The sequence below is a fragment of the Macrosteles quadrilineatus genome, unplaced genomic scaffold (assembly GCF_028750875.1).
Source record: "Macrosteles quadrilineatus isolate MER2022 unplaced genomic scaffold, UCM_ALF_1.0 Scaffold_6__1_contigs__length_79288215, whole genome shotgun sequence".
In the NCBI taxonomy this organism is placed as follows: Eukaryota; Metazoa; Arthropoda; class Insecta; order Hemiptera; family Cicadellidae; genus Macrosteles; species Macrosteles quadrilineatus.
In genome coordinates this window covers 19,362,096-19,386,427 of record NW_026542599.1, presented here as the reverse complement: position 1 = coordinate 19,386,427, position 24,332 = coordinate 19,362,096, and the positions used below count along the sequence as shown (strand labels likewise).

General features: G+C 34.6%; 1 protein-coding gene across 3 annotated transcripts in view; it reads left to right on the top strand.

Moving 5' to 3' along the window:
• LOC128996270 (voltage-dependent calcium channel subunit alpha-2/delta-3-like) overlaps window positions 1-24,332 on the top strand; it is a 95,737-nt gene that overhangs the window by 45,669 nt on the left and 25,736 nt on the right. For all 3 annotated transcript variants that reach the window (XM_054421474.1, XM_054421475.1, XM_054421473.1), the window contains exons 4-17: window positions 3,037-3,220; window positions 5,431-5,562; window positions 6,513-6,784; window positions 7,277-7,387; window positions 8,623-8,815; window positions 9,269-9,405; window positions 9,666-9,752; window positions 10,428-10,508; window positions 11,389-11,463; window positions 12,329-12,433; window positions 12,809-12,880; window positions 13,324-13,465; window positions 22,694-22,739; window positions 23,195-23,337. In XM_054421474.1, the coding sequence (XP_054277449.1) occupies window positions 3,037-3,220; window positions 5,431-5,562; window positions 6,513-6,784; window positions 7,277-7,387; window positions 8,623-8,815; window positions 9,269-9,405; window positions 9,666-9,752; window positions 10,428-10,508; window positions 11,389-11,463; window positions 12,329-12,433; window positions 12,809-12,880; window positions 13,324-13,465; window positions 22,694-22,739; window positions 23,195-23,337 (1,780 nt within the window). The remainder of the gene's footprint in view (window positions 1-3,036; window positions 3,221-5,430; window positions 5,563-6,512; window positions 6,785-7,276; window positions 7,388-8,622; window positions 8,816-9,268; window positions 9,406-9,665; window positions 9,753-10,427; window positions 10,509-11,388; window positions 11,464-12,328; window positions 12,434-12,808; window positions 12,881-13,323; window positions 13,466-22,693; window positions 22,740-23,194; window positions 23,338-24,332) is intronic.

Here is a 24,332-nt window from a genome sequence, read left to right as displayed (position 1 = left end):
GTGAGTCATAATAATAGGTTGATGACATAAAATGGCTTAAACACCGTTGTGGCGTGACGATACGGCTAGGGTGGTCGTGGGGGAAATGGGTGGTGGGTGGAGAGAGAGAGGGAGGGAGGGAGTGGGAGAGAGAGAGAGGGAGTGGGAGAGAGAGAGAGAGAGAGAGAGAGAGAGAGAGAGAGAGTGAGGGAGAGAGGGAGAGAGAGAGAGAGAGAGAGAGAGAGAGAGTCCGGTGGAAGGGGGAATCGATTATCAAGGTCGCAGACATTTCCCCTTCAACCATTTCAACCCTTTGCCCCTCTAAAAAACACTAATCGCCAAGCCATTGCCCGCGATCATACTCATCAACATGCAGATGGTTAATTGCGATTGTTAAATAATGAACATTGTGTTCCAATGGATTTTCTACAAATAAGTCATCATATTCAGTAACGAGAGCAGGGTGTGGACCGTTTCCTCAAACTTAGAAAAATACCGATTAGCAAATTACAAAATTTAATCAGGATACAGCCACGAATATTAGAACAGAAACAGTATGGATCTGGATCATTAACATAAACCAAGACGCCACTGACTCGAATGCCTATTCTAATAGCTGTAACATGGTTTGACAGTTACATTTTAATATACATGATATCATAGTACTTTTGGGCCAGTGACATCATTTTGTTTATGTTTGTGAGCCATGCCGTTTCTGTTCAAATGTTCTTGCATTCAGCCTAAGACCTTGCTACCGATTAGAGGCCAATAAGATTTAAATATGTTATCTCTCAAGGTTTGCTGTAAAAAAATATGTTTATTGCTACATAAATCACAAAATAGCAATCGACTGATTACAAAACTATATACTACGACTACCATAGACAAATAAAATAAATATATGTATTCTATTTGTCTATGATACTACTAAAGTTAAACTCACCCAGTCACCCAAAACAATCTTTTTAACAAAATATAAAAACATTACAAACACCAGTAGTTGGAGTTACTAATTTTAAGTAAAAAGTAGGCCTTATAGCCTATCATATTAGTACTTAAGGTCGAAAAGGAAAGTGAAACAGACATTTAAGAGTCTTCCTTAGTGGTAGCCATGTTGGATTTCTTCCCCGTAAGAACAATGTTAAACATTACATCATTTGTGGACACGTAACGGCGTTATTTGTTAAGATATAGCTTTGAAATTTATAATTTGTATTTTTAACATAATAGACTCGTGCCTGAGGTTTTTGAATTTCGAAAATCCATTTTCATTTCCTTTCAATAATTAGCTTAATTTTAAGCTAATTAATAATCAATTATTCATTATAAAAATTAAAAATTGTGAAATAAAAAACGTCAATCTCTAGAGGACCGCAATTCCTTAAATTTAACTCCTTATCCATAATTATATGACAATTTGCTGATGAGATATTTGGACCCAAAGTTAACATTGTTCTTATGGGGAAGAAATGCAACATGGCTTCCACTAAGGAAGACTCTTAAAGAAACATATGAAAAATTGGGGGAGGGCCAAACAGGTACAAGATAGGTAAAAGAAAGAAGAATAGAAGAAGGGTGCAAGTGGTGCAAGATAGGTATAGTTATTTTAAAGATATTAAGTGTTTTGTTTCAATAATACAAATGAACATTCGAAACGAAGTGAGAGGAAATGTTGGTATTAGTGGTAAACGATGAAACATTCTGACAAATAGTCTCCCGAGTCTTAACCAATTACCAAAGCTGAGAGGAATACCAAGTGGCCGATCTCTATCCTCTTCAGTTGCGTCTTATCCACTTACTTGGAAATGTAAAATCAATTCGCAACGTTCACTAGAGTGTTTACAACGTTATATACTGTTTGCTTTTGTATTACTTTGAAAAACATAATCATACACGGAATTTTGTCGTTAGATATGGATTCTGGATTGAATTAGGCCTGCAGATAATTTATGGTGCTTACCTTTTGTATCACAGCTACCTCCAACTCCAGTCCAAGGCGTTCGAAGTGGCAACACTGTCAGTAGCGCTGTTTAACAATATGAATAACACGTGATTAAATTAGAGGGTGCCACCTGTCTGCCATGTTAGCTTATATGACGTCTGGCGCTAAACAGCACTACTTACGACGTTGCCAATTCTACCAGGCCGTGGCAAAAAAATTGAAAGAACACGGTGTGCACAAATGGTCTTTAGGGTTTTTTTTTTAATTTTGATAGGTATATATTATAGGAATTCACTGTATTATGTGGGCACTACAATGCATAGTAATGTCAAAATGTATTTGTGTTGATAAAAACAATCTGAGTATAATAAGTTGGGAATCTTAAAACATTGAAAAGATTTTCTGGATACGACTAGTGCAATACAGTTATGAAGAAAACAGTAAATAAAATATGTGTTGAATATTGTTTCTTTCACTTACCACATTTTTCATGGAAGCTGCATTATTCTATAATTTACAGTAAAGCTTTATAAACACATTAAAAGTCTTGTTGATTGGATTCTACAAGTACTGAAAGCAAGCAACTTGGTCTTGATGGTGGAAGTGTTCATATTGGGAATACTCATACACGTTTCACTCATTGTATTTTGTTTATAAATCCTCCTAAAAGAACATACTGTAAAGCAATTACGGAGTTATTTCTCAAGTGTATAATGAATACTTGCATATCCTCTTCAGTTTTGGCTATTCCTAGGTTTTGGGTGTTATGGAGTCTTCATCTTCTCATATATTCCTCTAAGATTTATCTTCCTTCGACATCTACCAAAGCATTCATTTCTTCTCCATATCCTGGTTATCTTCACCTCGGTCCACTTTTTTCAAGGCTTCCTTTCAGTACCCTTCCCTTTACATATGTAAATTATTTATTACATATGACTCCATTATCCTGGGAATTTTCTCATCTCTCATCCTTCTCTTTTTGCTGATTTATATTCAGTATTGCTTATCCTAATTCTAACTGTGATCCCTAGTTTGCCAAAGAAAAATCCTCTCAATCTAAAGGAATGTTTTCCATCAATTTGTTTAGATTCTCAAAAAGTGTTTCTCTTTTCCAGAGGATAATGGACTCTGCCGAGCAGGCAGCCCTTTCCCAGAAGATGGAAGGAGGGACGCCCAAATATCTCAACAGCCGAAGAATGGGGGACGATATTATGCTGATACCCAACAGACATTTTGATCAGCAACCTGTAAACACCAGCTTCAGCAGTGTGCTGATGCCACAAGCATTGTCCGACTCAGGTTTGTAGTATTATTTTAGTAGGTAACATACCTTAGTATCATTACTGTATCAATATGATGAAAAATCGTCTATGAGTCCTTAGCAAAAGTTGCATAAGCTATGTTTTCTGTGGGTGGTGATGAATTAATGAGTTTTGGTGACTCGTTCACTGTGATCTCCCAGCTGCGAGCTGCATCAGCTTATCTTACAAAATGGCTGTTGCTGTTTATTTTTTTTAAATAACGTTTTATTGTTAACGCATATTCCAAATAAACTGTTAAGTTTGTTCTTAAAACGTGTGTTTACATATTGATAGAATTACTTCAAACCAAAACCAACCTCTTATGACTTCAGGAGAAAATTTCACCTACATTTTATACCGCACTAACGGCACCTTGTTTAAGAAAATATCCTTCTGCGTTACGTTTCAGGGTGGGAGGGTGGTATGCAGCACACATGGGGAGAACGAGGGGTTAAAAATTTCGACAAACGCGTTACGTAATTAATACCAGACTTAGGAGAATTAAAATGACATGTATGTGGACGGCCCCTGAGTTCAGATATAAACTGTTTTTGCTACACTACTTTAAATAAACTTTAAATAAATAAATAATAAATTAATAAATATATACTTTAAATAAGTTTATACCCGGAACAGTTCCACAATCAATCAACAAATTTCTAGAAATTATTGTGGAACATCTTCAGTTATAATACTATTGTAGATAATTGTTCATGTTTAATGTTTTCCTCTTTGCCTTTACTTCACCATAACCTCTAACCTCCGGTATTGCATTGTCTGTCGTCTGTCGAACGTGAACGTGAACAGCTGGCTGTGTGTGAACTGAATACTGAATGCATTGTTATGGTTTTGATTGATATATTTGAAATGTTTTTACAAGTTAAAATTAAGTTACACCCAGTTAATTGTGTTTATTAGGAAATAAAGTTAGCAGTTGTGTTAAATTATCTTGTCAAATTGATTTTTTCAACATCTTTATTACCTTAAAGTTCTTAACCTAATTTAAAAACGTCTTTATCATGTCTATGACAACTTGGAAGTAAAATTGGTGGAATAAGGGTCTAAAATTGTGTTTCTTTCTTGACAATCCTGTTAAGAGTAAAAAATGGGTTTCATAATGTGTTGTACTGTAGCCTACCTGTTAGAAAACCATGAATGTAGGATACTTACTATCCATCTTTATAGTATTCATCTCCACACATTGAAGAAGATGAAAATAAGTTTACCATTTCACATTACACTCTTACTGATCAAGTCAGTGTTTCCCCACTTCAATTACTGTAATACTGTGGTTGACATGACCGTGGCTTTGTCAACAAAATTGCAACGAGCTCAAAATTACTGTATAAGATTTTTGTATGACCTTCGATGAGATGATCACGTTACACCGTATTATAAATTCTTCTCTCTTAAAACTGTCCGATGTTAGAGAAATACGCGGATTAATATAACTCATTCGGCCATCAATTCAAAAATTCCAATAATCTTACGAACAATTTTACATTTTAGGTGATTATTTTAGATGAAATAGGTGCAAGAAATACCCGCTCTGGCTCATCCAGCAACTTTCCAAATTCCTCACCATAAGACAACAGTTTATAATTGATCATTTACAGTAACAGCATTTCACCTTTGGAACTCCCTACCCTTCACCATCAGGAGCATAGAATCGCGTACCAGACTGACGGTGGCGCTGAAAGCGTACTACCTCGATCGGATGACTGTGGCTTGGCAGGATGGCGTGTGTTAGGCCTAGGTGTGGCAAAGAGTGAATGTGTGTGTGTATTATTGACAAAGAATAAATCACTAGATTTTTCTTATTATTGTGTTTTTAGTTTAAAAAGTGTTATAAAAATGTATTGTTTAGTTTACCTATATTTAATACATAAGAGGTTAACTGTAAGAAAGGACCGTATGGTCCTAATGTTCGCCTCAATAAAAAAGTATTTTCATTTAATTTCATAGTAATAACAATATTCAAATTAAAAACACAGGTAGGCCTAATTACAATCAGGTTTGAATACAATCCTGATTCCCGTGAAGAAAGGCAAAAATATACTGTACTGCAAAAAAGCCTTCCTTACCGATTTTGTACCGAGAACCGAGGTACAAAATAATGTACCTATCTTACTATACTGATCTCAAATTTTCTGTATCGCAGAACCCTAACTAATTAGGCTAATCAAAACTCATTTGTTTTTTTTTCAGATCCTCTAGTTGCCAACTCACTGAGATGGTCTGAGCATTTAGATCCTGTCTTTGTAAACAACTATGAAGTAGATCCTACACTCTCCTGGCAGTTCTACGGCAGCACTTCAGGGTTCCTGAGAAGGTTTCCAGGTAGGCCTAGGCTTATTGGTATTAAATAAGATATCGTCTCAGAAGGCAGTATTTAATGTAAAAAATAACTGTAATGTTGGATTTTTCATTTCTCAATTCTTTACTTGACTATGCATTTGACTATGCAAAACAAAACTGTTCTGACTAATTAAGAAGCTATCTTACTGTTAAAGTTTGTCTGTGTATGTTATTACCGTTTCACATATCTAACTACAATATCTGGTTATCTGGTTTGAGCTTGTCTCACACACCAACAGTGTCTTTTCAACCTGTGTTCATTCCCCCCTCTGTTTATCTCCAACCATTAAACATTGTCTAAGTTACTTTAAGTGATTGAATAGGCATACTATTAAAAAAATATGTTGGGACTGTTAAAAATCTTGAAATATGGGCAGAACATTTTTCAAACACATGGGGTTTCCTAAGAGTTTAAGGTAGGCTACATTGTTAACGTCTAGCCTTGACTATAAACTTAAAGTAAATGAAACTAAGATTTAAGAGACGATTATAAAGCAAGTTCCGTTTAATTCTGTCTACATTGATCACTAGATGCTACCCTGTTCTAGTTGTTGGCTTGAGTAAAGTTCAGGTTTACAATATCTGCACCACTGTCAAACTCTTTAGGTGGTTGATTTGATTATTGCAGCTACAATGTTTTGTAGGTAGGTACCCAACATTAGTACATCATCAGGTCCATCCCTCAAAGTTGAGGTTGTCGTAGTTTTACGAGTATAGTATTATGATAACCAAATAGCTGTAGTCATACTAAATTACACATTATCATATGACAGGAGCACACCAAACCTTAACTTTGCTTGGGTTAACAATCCAGAGGCTATTCCATCAAGAAAATTTGCTTAAGATAGAATGTTCACTTTGCTTTTCTTTCCAATCTCTAAAATAAACCTCTCAAACTCTCAACAGAATTTTACCTTGAACAACTTTTCCAGCAATGAAGTGGCCAACTAATGAAGTTACCCCAGTGCAAGACCTGCACAACTTCCGACTGAGCAATTGGTTTGTGGGGGCCGCTGATAGTCCCAAAGACGTAGTGATTCTTCTGGACACCTCAAGTTCTATGACAGGTCTCAACAAACAACTGGCGAAGGCTGTTGTCTCGACAATACTCGACACTCTCACTGACAATGACTTTGTCAATGTGTTCACCTTTTCTGAAATGACGCAGGAACTTCTTCCGTGTTACAAAGACATGCTTGCACAGGTAAGATGTTTATGAGATTGTAGAACGGGTTTTGGGTTTCCAATAGTCTCTTAATAAGACTAAGTTCTATCTTCCAAGGAAGTCTATCCTTCTTTAGGAGGATGGAGGCATTTGTTTAAGTTGTTTATTTGTTTCAACTATGAGGGAACTAACAGACAATGAATTTGAAATCCACTTTGTCTTACCCTAGAGTTTCCGGGGAATTACCTTCCTCCGGGGACTACCATCCTGGTGTTTGTATTTTCTACGGACCAGCGAACAAACAATATCTCATAAAAATTGTTCTAAGCTGACTCATTAAGGTAGTAAATCTATAAAAGAATATGTTTAAACTACAAGCAAACTATTTGTTCGCTGATATCCTTTCAACCTGTGTCCACACATAAAGTATCTTCATTCTTTATTTTAATTATAACGCTTAGTGGATAACATACAATTTGTCTTACTGCCCTAAAATTATCATTTTTTTCCATAGTGAAATTTTCTTTTCAGGCAACCGATGCAAACAGAAGAGAGTTGAAATCTGGTTTAGATAACGTCAAGTCTGAAAATATTGCAAACTTTACTGGTGCTTTTGTAACTGCCTTTGAAATTCTACATAAAGTAAGTTTAACTTATTCATGTATTCTTTGTACATAAAAGTTTTATTTTTATTATTTGGTAGGTACTGTACTTTACATTAAAAGTACCTACTATGAGTAAGCCTTTGATTTCAGAATCCAGAGAGTTAAACAGTTTTTTACTCTTACAATTTCACTCTCTGGAATATTGCCTACAATTTTCATACAACTTTATGTAAAGACTATAAAAGTACCTACTCAAAGGTATCGTAAGATCTACGTATTTCTAAACATTGTTTTTATGTTAAACGTTGACATGAAATGTTTTTACAACAGGTAAACATAGAATTGGATTTACTGTATGTCTTCCTGCGCTTTTTCTTTTTAGTACATTTAAACCTTAACTGTGAACATATGATAGAGTAGATATATGAAAGCTGTTACAATAGCGATTGATTTTTGACCAGCTACTTCTGTCATCAGACGAGAGATTCAGTCTCAACATTCAAGACCCAATCAGCTGAGTGTCAGTCTTTCTACGGAAATATTCCCGTGTATTGTATATAGTGTCATTTGCAAAACGCTAATCAAGAAAGTTCATACAATATGCTTTACCTAAATATAAACCTGCAGCCTTCATGCAAATTAATTAATAACTATCAATTATTCATTGAAATGGAAACGCCAACTAGGTGCGTATTTCAATCAAAATATGAGTGTAGGATGGTGTGAGATGATCTGTATAGCTTTGCTACGTCTAATATCAGCTGTTTCATCAGTCAGGATCATTTTTTAAAGCCCAAATGATCAGGATCAGCTGGGTCAAGTTTCGAACCATCAAAAAGCTCCTGACTTTTCTCAGGATCAAATACTTCCCTTGCAGAATAGTAGTCTTTGGGCAACGCTCTGAAGATGGCACTCTATCATAGCTTAAACATTAGAGTGTACATGTTCATATAATTTTTATGCTTTGTGGTAAAAGGGATTTTTCTTTGTCATCCTGCATCAAGAGATGTTTTGTATCAATCAAAGTACCTTTAAGGAAAATCACTCTAGTCTTTGTGGATATGAAAGGGATTGAACCTACCACTCTCAAACCAAGTCCCAGATGCTAACCAATATGATAGCAACATACTTTGTTGTTTGTTATACAAGTTGTTGATGAATCAAAAACATATATTACAACAGAGTTACAAATTACAAAACACTTTTTATTATCATTATATGAAAACTCCTAGTAGATCTTTAGACTTTCTAACCACTGTTTGATCTGCGCAGTACAACCGCACCAGCCAAGGTTGTCAGTGCAACCAAGCTATCATGTTGGTGACTGACGGACCTTCCAACGGCTTTCAAGACGTGTTCAAACAGTACAACTGGCCGCACATGCCAGTGCGGGTCTTCACCTACCTCGTCGGCTCCGACGCCTCCAACGCCAAGGAGATGCATTGGATAGCCTGCAACAACAAAGGTGAAATTTGTTTGTTTGTTAGAAATTAAAAATAGTTATTTATTTATTTATTTTTAATCATGGTTAAATACCCAGTATTGTTTGAGTTTTTTTTATAAATACTTGCCTAATATATATATTTTAAATTTTAACTAACCTCTTTTTATAGTTGGAATGTTATGAACAAGCCTGAGGTGTATAAGATGTGTTAAATCTAAGCTACCAATCTCTTAAAAATATAGTCAACAACCAAATATTGTCAGACAATGCAAATATCCAGTTCGATCAGAATTATTCTGGTTAAGTTGTTTCAAGGAGTACTTTAAGGGTTTTATTTAACATTTTTTAGCTTTCTTTGTTGTTAATTATTTAATTATTTACTCGCCACATTTTCCAATATCACTTACAAACTACAGTTTCTTTAAGAATGTGTTTTTGCCAAATATATTAATTAAAAGCAATTTCACCCTACAGGTTATTATGAACATGTCAAAGCGCCAGGAGAAGTCATAGAAAAAGTATTGAACTACGTAAAAGTGCTGGCTCGACCCATGATTATGTACCAGAGTGACCATCCAGTATATTGGACCCCGGTCTACGCTGGTGGAAAGGTAAAAGATCTAGCTTAGAATAAACCTGCTATTTATTTGGAGAATGCTGGGTAGCCTATTTTGATTTTTGGAAGTTCAAAAATATGGTTCCGGCTGTAAATTCACACTGGAAGAACTGAATGTTCTGACTGATGTAGGACCTACCGGTATTGTCTAAAAAATGTTTTTCATAGTTTTAATCTATAACTTTTTAGACCAATATGCTTTACTTAAGATCATTTTTACGTGATTTAATAACTATTTAAAAAATATTTTTTCAGAGCAATACCCTTCTAACCAGCTTAATAAAAGAGGGAGAATTGATGACAACAGTTTCAACACCTATTTTTGACAGGAGAAATCATTCAGTGAGTATACAAGTATTGATAAAAGTTATAGTTGTGTCTATAGTACAATAAGATGATAATTTTTTTTATGCAAGCTTAGCCGTACCAACAGAACTATAGTTCGGCCGGTTAAAAAGCGACCTGCACGCTAATGCTAACCCATGCTAGAGGAGGTTGCTTTCTAAGCGGCCAAACTATAATAATTTTGGCCTGCTTTAAGGGAGATGTCATATTTTAGACTACAACTACATACTAATAATACCCCTGCCTCGTCATTGTATTTTACTAACAAAGACCTTTAATTTGATGTGCATATCAACATGCTTACATTTAAGATTTTCTTCTGACTCCCAGCGGAGCATCATCCTAAGGAGGTAGCGATTTTTAAATGTTTTAGAATGGCTTTTATGACCAGTAACTTTGTTCCAAGTTTGGTAGCTCGTTTTTTTCTTAATAGTAGCTGTACAAGGGTTTACTTCAGTACAAGGATAAACTGTACTGATAAAAAGTAGCGGCAGTGACCAGGTTATGAACCCACAACATTGCTGCTTTGGGCCCGAAGTCCGTGGCGCGACCAACTGAGTAACTGACTCAGCTTTAAATTTTTACCTAAAAGAATTCAAATTTAGCTACCCATAACTATGTATTTTTTAATTCACTATAAAGTGATACTAAAATTAATTTTTTTGTGTTTAGGAAAGGGCAGCAAACCTGTTAGGCGTTGTTGGGACAGATATTCCTATCAGACAACTAGCAAAGCTAGTGCCTCCATATAAGGTGAGTTCCTAATAGTTTTATCTACAAAAAAATTTTAATAGTGGTGTTATAAGTCCACTAACATACACAAATATCATGCACTCTTTTCCATCTAAAACAGACACATAAGTTATAATCCAGCTGATTTGTTCTAACAAAATCAAAGAAGTTTAGAAAGTACTGTAGAACCATTAGAACTGAAACTATTGCAGTCACAAAATGAACAATGTCTGCATTGCCAACCTTTTTAGGTCCAGTGTTTATTTATAGTTATTGATTTATTTATTCCTAATTTAATTCCCTTTTCCTTCTAAAACGAGTAAAGTATTATCTCATAAACACAACAAAGTTACAAAAATCCATTTTGTTGATGAACGGGCAAAGACAGCACAGTATAAGGAAAAGTAGAACGTGTGAAATACCTAATCAAAGATACAGCTGACAAGGCTGACTGTTCCCGCCAACTTTCTTACAGAGCTGTCCACCATGTTTTGGTGGGTCTCGCCATCAAGCTTTGTCCTAGGACTCCCCATAAGTTTTAAACCCGACCTGATTGGAAAACTATTCAAACCCTCTATCTGGGACTGTCTCCTGGCCAGAATTTACGCCTTGGATCGCTCGGCCATCAATAATATTGAACAGTCTGTTACACGGACAATACTCATAATCCCAACGCTTTAGAAGTTGTTATAAGCTTGTTGCAGCATTTACATTTTTCAACCTTTTCTGTCAAGCTGTCCTCAGATAAATATTTGCAAGACAATGTTTGTTTCTCACTCTCAATAGATGATGTTTATAGCTTGGATGTTTAAGAGTTTAAAATTGTTTAAACTTGTCAGCACACTTTTAAAAATGTTCCATTTGAATTCTGCAGAAACATTAACAAACTGTTGAATTTCAGTTAGGAATCAACGGGTACTCGTTCATTGTAAACAACAACGGACATGTTCTATACCATCCAGACCTTCGTCCTTTGGTAAGTCTAGTCAATAGTTTACTCGTAGTGTATTGTTGGTTAATAGTTTACTCAATATGTGTATAACACAGTATCATTGACTTATAAAAAGTATATTAGTTAACTTACTCACTTTTTCATTCTTGAACGTCTTTAGCATTGTTCTCTAAATTTGGGTTATTGACCATTATTTATTAGCATTATTTAGTTATTACTGCTTTTGTATTTAAAAAATGTAATCAAGCTTACACAAAAATATTAATTTGCCATGTTAATGCACTGCACTGTTTCTAAAAATTAATGGTTGTTTTGTTTTATTTCTTGTAGTTGAACAAGGATTTGGTGAGTACTGTAATCATAACTATACAGATTATTTAGTTATTGAACTAAAGCCCTCTCATTTTTAAACAGCTTTACCCTCCCTGATGCAGCAAACCTAAGTACTTGTTAAACTAATTCTATTTAATCAGGAATAAATGTTATATTTTTAAGTAGACATTTCAGTGTAAATCCAATCAGTCAAATGGAAATTCGCTTAGTCTGCAGGTTTGCTGTGGCGGGGGTATTAGATAGTTATTTTATTTGTTAATGTTAAGCAATATATACGTGCTTCATAAAGAAAACTTAGAGCTGAACAAACCTATTTCCTTTTAAGGATTTTATCACTGGTAAAATAAAAAATGTTTGATCGATTTTGGATTATAAGATAAAGGATTCTACTGCAATCGTACACATCCCACTTCTGAATAATCTATTTTGTCAACACAGGGGCCTTGTGGGAAATATATTTAATATAAATAATACAATGCACACACTGTGTATTTTATTGGAAATAAGTCTAATTAATCTTATAATAAAGTTTAGAACACACTGCTTTTTGTTACAGTTTGTTGAGACATTGAAGCCAAATTACAACAACGTAGACCTCAGCAATGTAGAGCTGGTTGATTCAGAAACTGTCGGCTACGAGAACAACACCCAATTAATGTTTGTAAGTGTCGGACATATTTTAAGATAGCATTAGATATTTTAAATGTACTTTTGTAAAAATATTGAAAAGGAAAAATATTAAAAACTACTCTACTCGTCATTAGGATATCTCAGTGAATAGTTTGACAAATGTGTAGGCACCTCGGCTTGAAAATTGACTAAACCAAAACAAGTAATTCGCCATTAGGTAAATATTCGGCACTTGGCAAATGCTGCATATTCTATCCTACCTTTTGGCTATCGTTCCATTCAACAATTAATTACCCTTCACCGAATTTGCTCATTAAACACTATGTTGTGTCACTCTCATAAAAATCTTTAGAACAGATCAAGTTATTGAGTGATTTAGTTACCAATTAAGTGTAATTTTTTTCAGCTCCGTAATGATATGATTGACCAGAAGGAGGGGGAGTCGGAGTTGAAAGTTAAAGTTCATTACGACGATATGGTAAGTTCCATGCTGACAGTGTCAAATTGTATTGATCGTACTTATAGTTGTATTGTTGAAGTTATTTCACAATAAGTTGTAAAAATAATGTGACTATACTATACAAATGTCTTTACAAAAGTAACCATTCTGTCACACAAAAAACGGAGCGAACCAAACAAAGCAAATTTAAATTAGTTCTAAAAAAAAGCAAAGAAATCCAAACAAAGTATAAATTAACTACCTAAGATCTAGAATTAACTAACCAAAACTGGACAAATACATCTAGACAATAAAACACATTCGTAAGAAATACCACACAGTTAGCAGACCCTTTACCAAAGATGCCCATCAATCAATTTTATCTATACACCACTGTAAAACAAACATGATAAAAGTATAAAACTAAACTATCAAATGGAACTAATTACATTCATAATAAATGTGGCATTCTGGTTTTCCAGAGAAGAGTCACGATAAGGAGACAAAAGTATTTCTACCATCCGATCGACGACACTCCCTTCTCACTGGGCCTTGCACTACCCGATGGCTACGGGATGTACGAGGTCTTGGCCGAGGAGGAAATCAAGCTGAGTCAGATAAACGGTGAGTAAATCATGAGGAAAACATTGCAAGCCTAGGTTAGACAATACAGGAGATAACTTCTTGATCAGCATTGTACGTGTTATTAAATTTACGGAAAGTAAATAAAAGATACGTCTTATAACAAAGTAAATAAAAGATACGTCTCATAACACTTAAAACATACATTTACGCTTATACTGTTACTCACAAGACGTTAAATATACAAAACAGATGGTAAGTGGTGATCGATTTCGATTGGACACTCCAATCATCATCAGATCCAATAGGCGAATGACGTCCATAAATTTGTATGAGAATGTTACCTCCGAGCTTCTTTCACCCCTTGCGCACATTTAAACTTATACTTTATTACTTTTCAATGAAATGGCGACCATACAAGGTAGGTATTTTAAGCCAAGTATGAATGGAGATGAGTGTAGGATGAGTGGTGCGATCTTGTAGTTTTGTTAGTGACTAAGGCCGACTTATTCCTTAGACACAGCTGTTAATTAATAGCCCATACAGCTAATGGCAACTAAGGGACCTATATTTTATAGTGGAATCCGAACCATATTTTTGCCTTGGTATATACAAATTGGTCTAATTTTCAGGATAGTACTGCGGAAAGTCGTGGTACTCACCCAGGTAACAAAAAAAGCTTGAGAAAGGTTTGTCACAAACCTTTTTTGTCAAACCTTTAAACTTGCTACAAGTGTATAACGGCAAGCTTGTACACTTGGGGCAAGCTTGTAGCAAACCTCCTAGTTCCCATCAGACAAGCTTGCCACAGGCCTTCTGATTAAACTTGTCACAGGCCTTCTATACAAACTTGTCAAAGGCCTTCTGATTAAACTTGCCACATGCCTTCTGGTTAAACTAGCCACACACCTTATGTTTAAACTTGACACAAACCTTCTGTTCAAACTTGTCACAGGCCTTCTGTTTAAACTTATCACAGGCCTTTTATTAGAACTTAGAAACTGTAACAGATATATTTTGTTCCATAAAACAAATTAATAAATCATTGAAAATATAGCTCAGATAAAAATGAAGCACATTATGTTTATGTTTCATAGTAATGTATGTAAAATAAATTAAATTTTGTTTGGCCAACAAAACTTTTTACTTTGCCAGATAGAAAATGATAGGTTTTAAAAATAGACTTGGGACTGTAGGCTAATTAGAGATAAATGTGTTGGATCCTGTTTGAAAATAAAAGTAACTAATTACTAACTAAAAGCCAAAATAAAGCACTGAGCAATAAATAAATATGTTTTATGACAACTGTTCATTTCATGGTAGAATACAATCATTTTAAGAAATGTAGGCTATGGGTTTCAAAAAGGTATTTTACTTAAAAATTATTTTTGTCAAATGCCTACAACCTAACCGTAAGATAGCTTTGTAAGGTAAAGTAGGGCAATATCAGACTTGTTATCAGAAGTCTAATGTGCCCTAAATACAGCTTTCAGAACTAAATCAGTAGTTTAATTTTTACTCAAAGCAAATTTAATATAAATGCCTCTAATATAAAAACTTGAATGTTATTAGAGGAAATGCTAAACAGAGCTAACTCCTCGGTTGAATTTAAATTGACTCCATATAATAGACCTAACACAGTACTGTATTAGTTACATAGCTTTACTAAGCTGTAATGACAAAAAATGAAACAAATTTATTCCTATACCTACAGTTGATTTCAAACTAATTGAGAAATTATCTTAATCAGAGAAGTTTTGACAATGGAAATCAAACAAAGTAAAAGTGCACTTAACATTTTATATTCTGAAAATATTTACACAGGTTTAAATTACAATTCGTACAGTATTCAGTCATCAGAACACTCTTCAGCAGCGGGTGTTGCTTGCTGTATGTTAGACCTGAAAAACAGAAATTAAAAATATTTTGTTGTCTCAATAAAATTGATGTTTTGTAGTATTTTTTTAAGTTGCCATACATGTATTCCCTCAATAAATTATGTGACTTTGCCAAATTTATGGATTATAATTTCCTTTAGATCTGAAAATATTTATTATTCCTATGATGAGACTAGGTGTACAATGCAGTTTTCTGCTTGCAATATTGAGCGGAGCCAGCATATTAATTCAATGTCAATGATATATTTGGTTCGCATTTTAAATAGAATGCCTAATTGCAGTAGGTATCCAAAGTCAATCATAAGTCAGGATTAAGTGAATGAATTGTCTACTTGCAGGAACCATATTCTATGTTTCATCTGGTTCTCATAAGTTAAATGTCTACTTTCAGTAACCAATGCCAATGATACATTTGGTTCGCATAAATGTAATGCCAATTTAAAGATTCTAAAGTCAATTGTACGTCCGGTTCACGTAGACGGATTGTTTACTTGTAGTATCCAAACTCAATGGTACATGTAAATGAATAGTCTACTTGCAGTATCCTAAATCATGGTCCATTTATTTCGTTCACTTAAATAAAATGCCGAATTGCAGTATCCGAAGTCAATGGTAGGCTTAGGCCTACTTCTGCTTCACTTAAATGGGATGTCTATGTGCAGTATTTAAAGTCAATTATGCGTCTGGTTCATGTCAACGAATTGTGTAATTGCAGTATCGAAACTATGAGTGTTATATTTGGTTCACCTTAATGGAATTCCTATTTGTACACTGCAAATAGGAATTGCAGTACATATTCAAAGTCTACATTAATGGCACGTCTTGCTCACATAAAATACTGTAAAAGTTATTTACAGTATCCAAACGCAATATGGTGCATTAGCCTAATTCTGGCAACCCTTATGGTTATTCATTTTGTAGTAAATTATGCTCAATGCTATTAATCAAAAGTAGGAGTGTAGTATAAGAGAAGTTATAAAGTCAATGATAAGAGCTTCGCTACGCTCTGCTCAATAATTTCTATATCCTGCAAATGAATCATGGTAAACCTATGCGATACCTGAATTATTAAAAGGCAATAACGTGCATTATTTGAGATCCCAGGTTCGAATCTCCTCGGCGGCCTTAAAGTTTTGCTTCTGATTTTGTTAAAATATGATTTTCTCTTAACTTCACTAATCAGTTTTTTTATCTGAGACATTTATAATTTAATTTTGTGATAAGAATGCATTTTTTATATAAATACATTAACTTTTTGTTTGTAATAATTTCCTAACAGCGAATAATTGAGAATGAATTTTTTTTCATGTTTTTCATTGAGATAGGCTAATCGATAATATAATTAGGTCTAGTTTTATTTCAGCAGTTAAAAGTAAGAAATATATTGTCAACCACTTTCAAAATTTCCCTTTGGTGCAATACAATTTATCAATACGACTATAATGTAGACTACAAAGAATAAGTGAAAACTTTAGGAATTGGTTTACCGGTACGTTACATAACATTTATAATGACATCAAAATAAGCAGTTTGCTTAACTTGAAACCTTATTATTCCTAGTAGCTGGAACCTAAATATTTTTTCCAACCTAACTTTAGACTACTACATGGCAATGTTTAAAACTATTTTGTAAGTTAGTATCGCAGAGTAAAGCGAGGTGGTAGACAATAGGCCTACCAGTAGGCATATTTGGTTTAAAACGACGTTGTTACATCTTCTCATGAATTTGACAGAGGAGCATATAGTCCTAATTTAATTAATGATTAATTCTTTTCGAAGTGCACATAGCAATATTAGTGTTAATCCTTTGGGATTTTATTGTCTAAGTTACACCATTTAGTTATAAACCTTATCCGTAAACCAAGTGGTTGTGATTTCATTTCGTAAAATTATTTTGTATTTTTAGCTACAGGTACATTTTTTTACAAATTTACTTGCAAATCAAGGGCAGTGTGATTTTTGTCGGTATAATTATGTTATAGTGTTTTTTAATGCCCTCGTTTTAACTTCTCCTTCTCCACGCTACATAGGCCTAGGCCTAATTAGTTGACTATTCATTGTTGTTAAATAGAACAGAACGATTATACAATTAAATATAAACGTCATGATTTTAATCACTCAATATATGACTGATTGTTAATCACTTCGTATTACATGCAATTAACTAATATGCTCTTTAGTATTCATCAGATTTTTTCTTTTGTACTGTATTTATAATGTGGTAGATTTGTTGACTAACATATGTCGAGGCTCTTGTTTACTTTTTATTGTTTACTCGCAAATAATGTCATGGCAACCAATTAACCCATAAGGCCCATGTTAAATTTCTAAAAGTTTGCATTCATGTAGGGAATATTCCTATGGTCCGATTTGTACCATTTCAGATTTATACCTTCCCATGGTTGGGTACTATGACTGTGTTAAATTTCGTGAAGATCGCTTCAGCCGTTCAGGAGGAGTATTTGTAATAAAAAAGCAGGAGTGTAGTATAAGAGCTTCGCTCGCTTCGCTCGCTCCGCTCAATAAATGTTTCAAATATTGCTTTGTGTGTGAGCCAATTATTTGCAAAACAACTATGGGCATGGTGTTCCAAATTTAATATATCTTTACTTAGGTTCCCAAATAAATTTAATTTTGGTCGGACTGAAATGAGAAAATAGAGGCTTTTTACAGTTTATAAAGTCTATATCACTATACCTTTTTCCATGACACTTGAAAAATTTCATACCGGTACTGTAGGTTTAAACCTTTATTAGATGTTATAGCTTTCAGGGATTAGCTTCAAAACATTTTAAAAGTACCTATGTTTGACTTTTTAAAGGAGTTCAAGTAAAAATTCAATAAATTTTAAACGTTTTAGAAATATATTTGAACATTGTAAAAAGTACAAACGCTAAAACAAAACAATAAATTGGACAACTGACTCACAACAGAAAACAATAAATAATTAACCAATCAGCTGATGATATTAAAATATAGAAAAAAATAGAATATCATTAATTTATACTAGATCTAGTATCATTAACTAATAAAACAGATGACTGGGAAATTTGAGACAGGAATGGGTGATGTTAATATTAGAGACGGTCTAAGACTAATGAATACTACCATTTTAGGCCCGGTTCACACAAGCGACTTATCTAGCTGACTAGGCTGTGACTAGGTAAGCCCGACTGGGTAGAGGACTACAGGATTAAATGGAACCGTTCACACAAGCGTAGGGCGACGACTAGCGAGCCGCGTTCGAGCTTGGTGTCCCAAACTATTGTCGGGCCCCGCTTCCAAGTCACTCATGGCAGCAACCCAGTCGCCCGCTCTAGCGGCTTAGCAGTATGGCCCCTATGGGAGCGTTCACACGAGCGATCGGTCGTCACGCTGCAGCTCGCATTCTTCCCTTTGTTCTCATTGTCGCCAGTGATGGATCCGAGTAACATTGATATCGATATTTGTATTGAATCAATGAAGCAACAACCGTTTCTTTGGAACAATTATCTTTATAGGCCTATTATTAGTATTACAAGTCCAAATATAGGAATAAACTAAATATAAATTTGTAACCGATTAATAGGTTTATAATATAATTTTATATTGACCCTATACACTCTAAACAATGATGTTTTTTCAACCAAACTTTATAATAGTTTAAATGATAGTTTGTTGGGTGATTCCAATGCAAATTTAGTTTTGAAATGATTCGATAATTGTTTAAAACATCGTTATTGTCCAAAACATCAATGTTTAAAAAAAATTTACTTACCATTGACGCAAAAACATCAAATATTTCCAGAAATATGTCAACGTATCGAAAATATTGATGTATTGAAAACATCGATGTATTAAAAACATCGTTTATCGATGCACATTCATTTACGTCACACCTACGACCTAGTCCGTTAACATGTCGCTCGTGTGAACCGGTGTATCCTTTGGTCCGCTACCCATTCGGGCTTACCTAGTTACAGCCTAGTTAGCTAGATAAGTTGCTCGTGTGAACCGGGCCTAAGAAGCGAAATGCTCAGTCATGGAGAATAGTCAGCTTGGAATTTTGCCACCGAAATGAGCTTTGCGCGGCCGCACTACTCTATCTTACTCGGTAAACTGACTTGGCCGCGCGTTCAAGATAGTCTACGATGCCGATTTCGCAAGAAATGAGACATTAAAGGTAAAAAACAATTGTTGCATACAATACCACTCTACATATAGGCTACATGTGGTTTTTTTCACACTCAGTGGGGTCTTAACTCAATATGTAACTGAAATTCAAATCTAATTGACTAGACTAGTGCTGAAATAAACTTTCCATGCACAAACCTGAGGCCCATGTGGACAGGCAAATGTGAGGTAAAAAGGTTAAATAAACCCTGAATTTAACTGGTTCTATTAATGTTTTATAGGTATGGCTAATGTTTTTAATAGAGTTAGAATAATCTAAATGGCATTTTTACTAAGTACAATATCCAAACTAACAGAAGAACTTTGTACAGTTTCCAATGGCAACCTAAATACAGGGTGTCAATAGAACTCTTGGGGTTTTCAAATACATATCTTAACAGATTGGAAATATGAAGTTAATTCCTTAATAACAGTTCAACTCATTGTACCAACCAATTGTAAATTTTTGGTCAGCATTTGTTGGCAACACTGTGGCACATAAAATTTGAAAAAATCTAGAGCTGCAATGCCTTACGGAAAATGTTGCTATGGTGACGGGTGCTAGTAAATGAGGAGTTTTTTTATAAACGCCCTTTACTCATAATAATTTCTTATCACAAAGAAATAAGTACGGTACCGTAAATTGAAATAGGAAAAAATACCTCTTCATCAATCTGGGTGTGGCTTGCTGCAGCCACTTCTTGATTGAGTTCCTTCTTCATATTCTCAGCCGATGTTTCTCAATGTTTTCTCCTGACAGCATCTATAAATCAGAAAAAGGTGCACTAAACATACAAAATGAGTAAAGTACCAGAGCAAAAATACACCTGAAGCAGCAAACCTGCAGACTATCAATTCGTCTTAAACTGGATTTATGCTTAAAGATTTCCATAAAGCATATTTTGAATAAAGTTAGATCTAACTAGTAACATAGACAAAAAGAATTAAATATAGACTGTCAGCCGTGCAGTGGTTACCATAGGTTCTGGCACACAATGATGGGAGCGCCATGTAGTTACGTAGTGCGTAGGCCGTAACTGCATAGCGCTCCCAGCGGTGTGCGCCAGAACCTATGGTAACTGCAGCACAGCTGACGGTCTTTTTATACTTAATTCTTTTTGTCTATGCTAGTACTTAAGTTTTCTACTATGGGGAATGCAAAAATATGTTTTTTTGAGCAAATGTTAATATTAAGGTGAAATAGACTAAATAAAGTTGCTAAATTTGATCAACATAATATATCTACAAACAAGCAAACTATATACAAAAGCTCGCTCCGGCACATAGAGGCGGCCGTGCACATAGCCTATTTTTATAATATATGTAGCCCTACCTAATGTCAAGATTTTCCACAAATGGAGAAAGGCGATAATGATGTTCCGTTACTGTAGGGGGTATTCAGGATTTTTATGTGACCGCGGGAGACAATAATCTTTAGGCCTACATAACTTGATCTAAAGCAAAGTGACGTTTAAGCGTTTCGATGCTAGAACATTTTTTGGAATGTTCCGAAAAAAATTATAGGCTAAGTAAGAATTACAGGAGAACCTTGATAAAAAGGCTCTCAAGGGGATTATAAAATAAGACTTGTTATCAAGGTTGTCTTATTATCGAGGTTTGCAATAACATGTGATTAGGGGTAAAATAAATTCTAGGGGATTTAAAAATGAGACTTGTTATCAAGGGTGACTTGTTATCGAGGGTCTTGTTACTTGTTATCAAGGTTCCACTGTATTTACTTATTTCGTCCGAAAAGTGCTAAGCTTGCCACGAGGGCAAAGTCTATTGTGCGAGAAAATAATACGCATCATTTTGATAATAAGTAACTTAGGCCTAAGTTAACTTTTATCCTTACTCATCCAAAAACTTATTGCAGACGGCTCTATGTGAAACTGTAAGTACCCAGGGAGGGTAGGCCTATGTTTAGCCTAGTCCTTTTGATTGACTTAGTAGAGTCTATCAAGGCTAGCAGCCTACAGTCGAGGTGCTAAATAAACACATGAGTTAGGTTAGCTAAGTAGCTTAAGTTATTATGGGACCCTAACATAACAAATGAACATGAACATTCCCAATAGCAAATTACTAGGTGTTTTGACACTTTGTGACAGAATAAAATGTGCTGCAGTTAAAAAAAATAAAGTAGGCCTAAAATTTATATCAGCCCTCAGGTTTATTGGGCTACCAATAATGAATCATTATTAAAACATTTCCTGGAAAAGTTTTTAACAAACACTAAATTGACTGCCAATTTTTCAAGTGATCAAGTGAAAACAGATTTTAAAAAAGTTAAGAAGGTATAAGATGTGATAAATGTACATCTGATGTATGTACATAAATCATAAATCAAATAGCCTAGGGCAGGCCTTTTAGCTAGGTACCGGTAAGACTTTTGTGAGTTATGTCTAGACTAGGCCCAGGCTCTAAATCAAACGGTTGATGCTTAAATCATTATATTAATAACTTATAAACTTAAGTTAAGTTGGCTGCTTTAACTTATTTAAAATTACTGATTAACTTACTGCTAAATCTAGGTTATTCTACTCACCTGAAAATCGCAGTAGGTTTCAAAGTTATCACCGAGGAAAACTACTAATTAACCAAAAGCACTTATAAATTTACTTAGGGCTGTATACAAACTTAAAAATTTAAACTTAACGCGAAATATAAACTCAAAACTTAAGGAAAAATAAACACTTAACCGAAAACAAGAAAGAACAAGCGCAGACGCCAGACAGCCAAACAAACACAAATAAAATGGCGGTTGTTTTGTTGTTGTGTAGTAGACTGACTAGCGCCGCTAGCGCTGCGATGGATGAAAATTACAACTACGTTGCTTGTCGTGATACACCTTCCACGAATTGGCCCCAAGCTGTTCCCCGTAAGCCTTCTTCACAAGCGTGCCACAAGTCTGGCACAAGTTGATATAAAAAGGCCTTTCCAGACAAGCCTTTGACAAGGCTTGCCGTAAGCTTACGTGTTACCTGGGCACTTGTGTATATGTCCAATCTCTTTCCTCAATTCACGCCCGTCAACTGGCATTGGTCTTCAATAGCAGTTGACGACTAGAGAACACAGACAGAGACCTTAATTAATTTACAGACAGCCCTTGTACCCTATAATATGCTTTACTTGAAGTTTATAGTGAAATTAAAGCTTTTTCATTTATTAAATAGGACACAACTAAATGTAATACTAATAACTTATTTCTTTTGTTTTTCAGTTACCGAGTATTTCAAGGGAAACAACTGGAGAGTCCATCCTGATTGGTAAGTAAAAGAGTTTTACATTTTTAACAGTTTGACATTGTACGGTAATTTCATAGACATGGTTGAAATAAGTAATTTATATACATATATAACAGTTTAACACTATATAATAAAATTATTGCGCAGAGAAGGGAAATATTTTTGTGTAGAGGTATCTGAAAATAAAGTGGTGTCTTTAAGTCTTTCCATCATTCATAAACCAATCGAACAATTTAGCTGAGATTTTACAAAGATTTAATTTTATTAATTAAAAATCTCCGTAAAGATTGTGGAGATAAATAAGTATAATATTACGTTTATGAAAGAGGATTTTGCCTTTCAGATGGTTAAAAATACATTTTAAAGTGTTATATATTACAATTTAAGAGCCCTTCTACCTCAACACCTGTTACAAGATAGGTACTATTTTACACCCCTCCCATAAAAAATGCCTGATAAGGTTATACATGTTTCAGGGTGTATTGTGAGTACAACTACCCCAACGAGCATTACTTCACCACCCCAGAGGAGCAAGTGATACACTTTCTGTCACGTACACGAAGACCGGGCTGGAAGTGGATGTCCCTCCGCCCGCGGTCGCCTCACAGGAATAATGACGGTCAGTTACAAGTCCACGTAGTAGCATGACTATTGGATACTGAAGCCAATTTTTCAATCAAATTGATGTGTCCATTCCAAATGTACTGGCTTATACTATATTTGTTAATTTACATATGTTCTGTTCAGTTGTTATTGTTTATATGATGATTCAGTTACAATATAGAATTGTGATAAAATAAACTTGAGTTACTGCATTAAAATGTTACATTACTAAAATATCTATCAATGGCGACGAGAATAATGGAAGATTTAGAAAAAATAGCAGAAGATGTAAATAAAGTTAAGAAATTGAAATCATTGCGAAGAACAGTCAAGTTTCAGCTTGGAAATGTAAAGAAGTATGTGGACAAAGGATCATTTTCTATCAATGAAATCCAAACTAGACTTGATTTGTTAGCTGAGATTAAATCAAAGTATGACCTAATTCAAGACAAGATTGACTTCTATACAGAAGAAGAAGATTTAGAAAACGAGCTAACTTACAGGGAAAGTATTGAAAACATGCTGATTGATACAAAAGCAAGATTAATGGATGCCCAATTACTTCATATGCCAAGTATTTTACATAGCTCTATTTCCAATCAAAATAGTTGCACCACTGAAAATCTACAAGCTAATACACAGATTCCAGTTCTTCCTACTTCAAATTTGAGCTTTACTCCTTACGATGAAAGGGAAAACTTTTCTAATTTTGCCAGAAGACTGGAGGTTTTTATGACTTTAAAAGGTATAAATGATCCTAAGTTAAAAACTTTTACACTTTTACATGCCTTGACACCTCTTCTACATCAGAAACTATACGACCTATGTACACCAGACAATCCTATAAATAAAGAGTATGGGGAGCTTGTGACCTTGCTTGACAACTTTCTAGATCCTAAAAAAAGTATTTTGGCTTTACAACACACATTTATTAGTCGAATACAGGAAGAAGGAGAATCTATTTCAAACTTTGCTACAGAACTAAAAAGGTTGTCAACTAATTGTAAATTC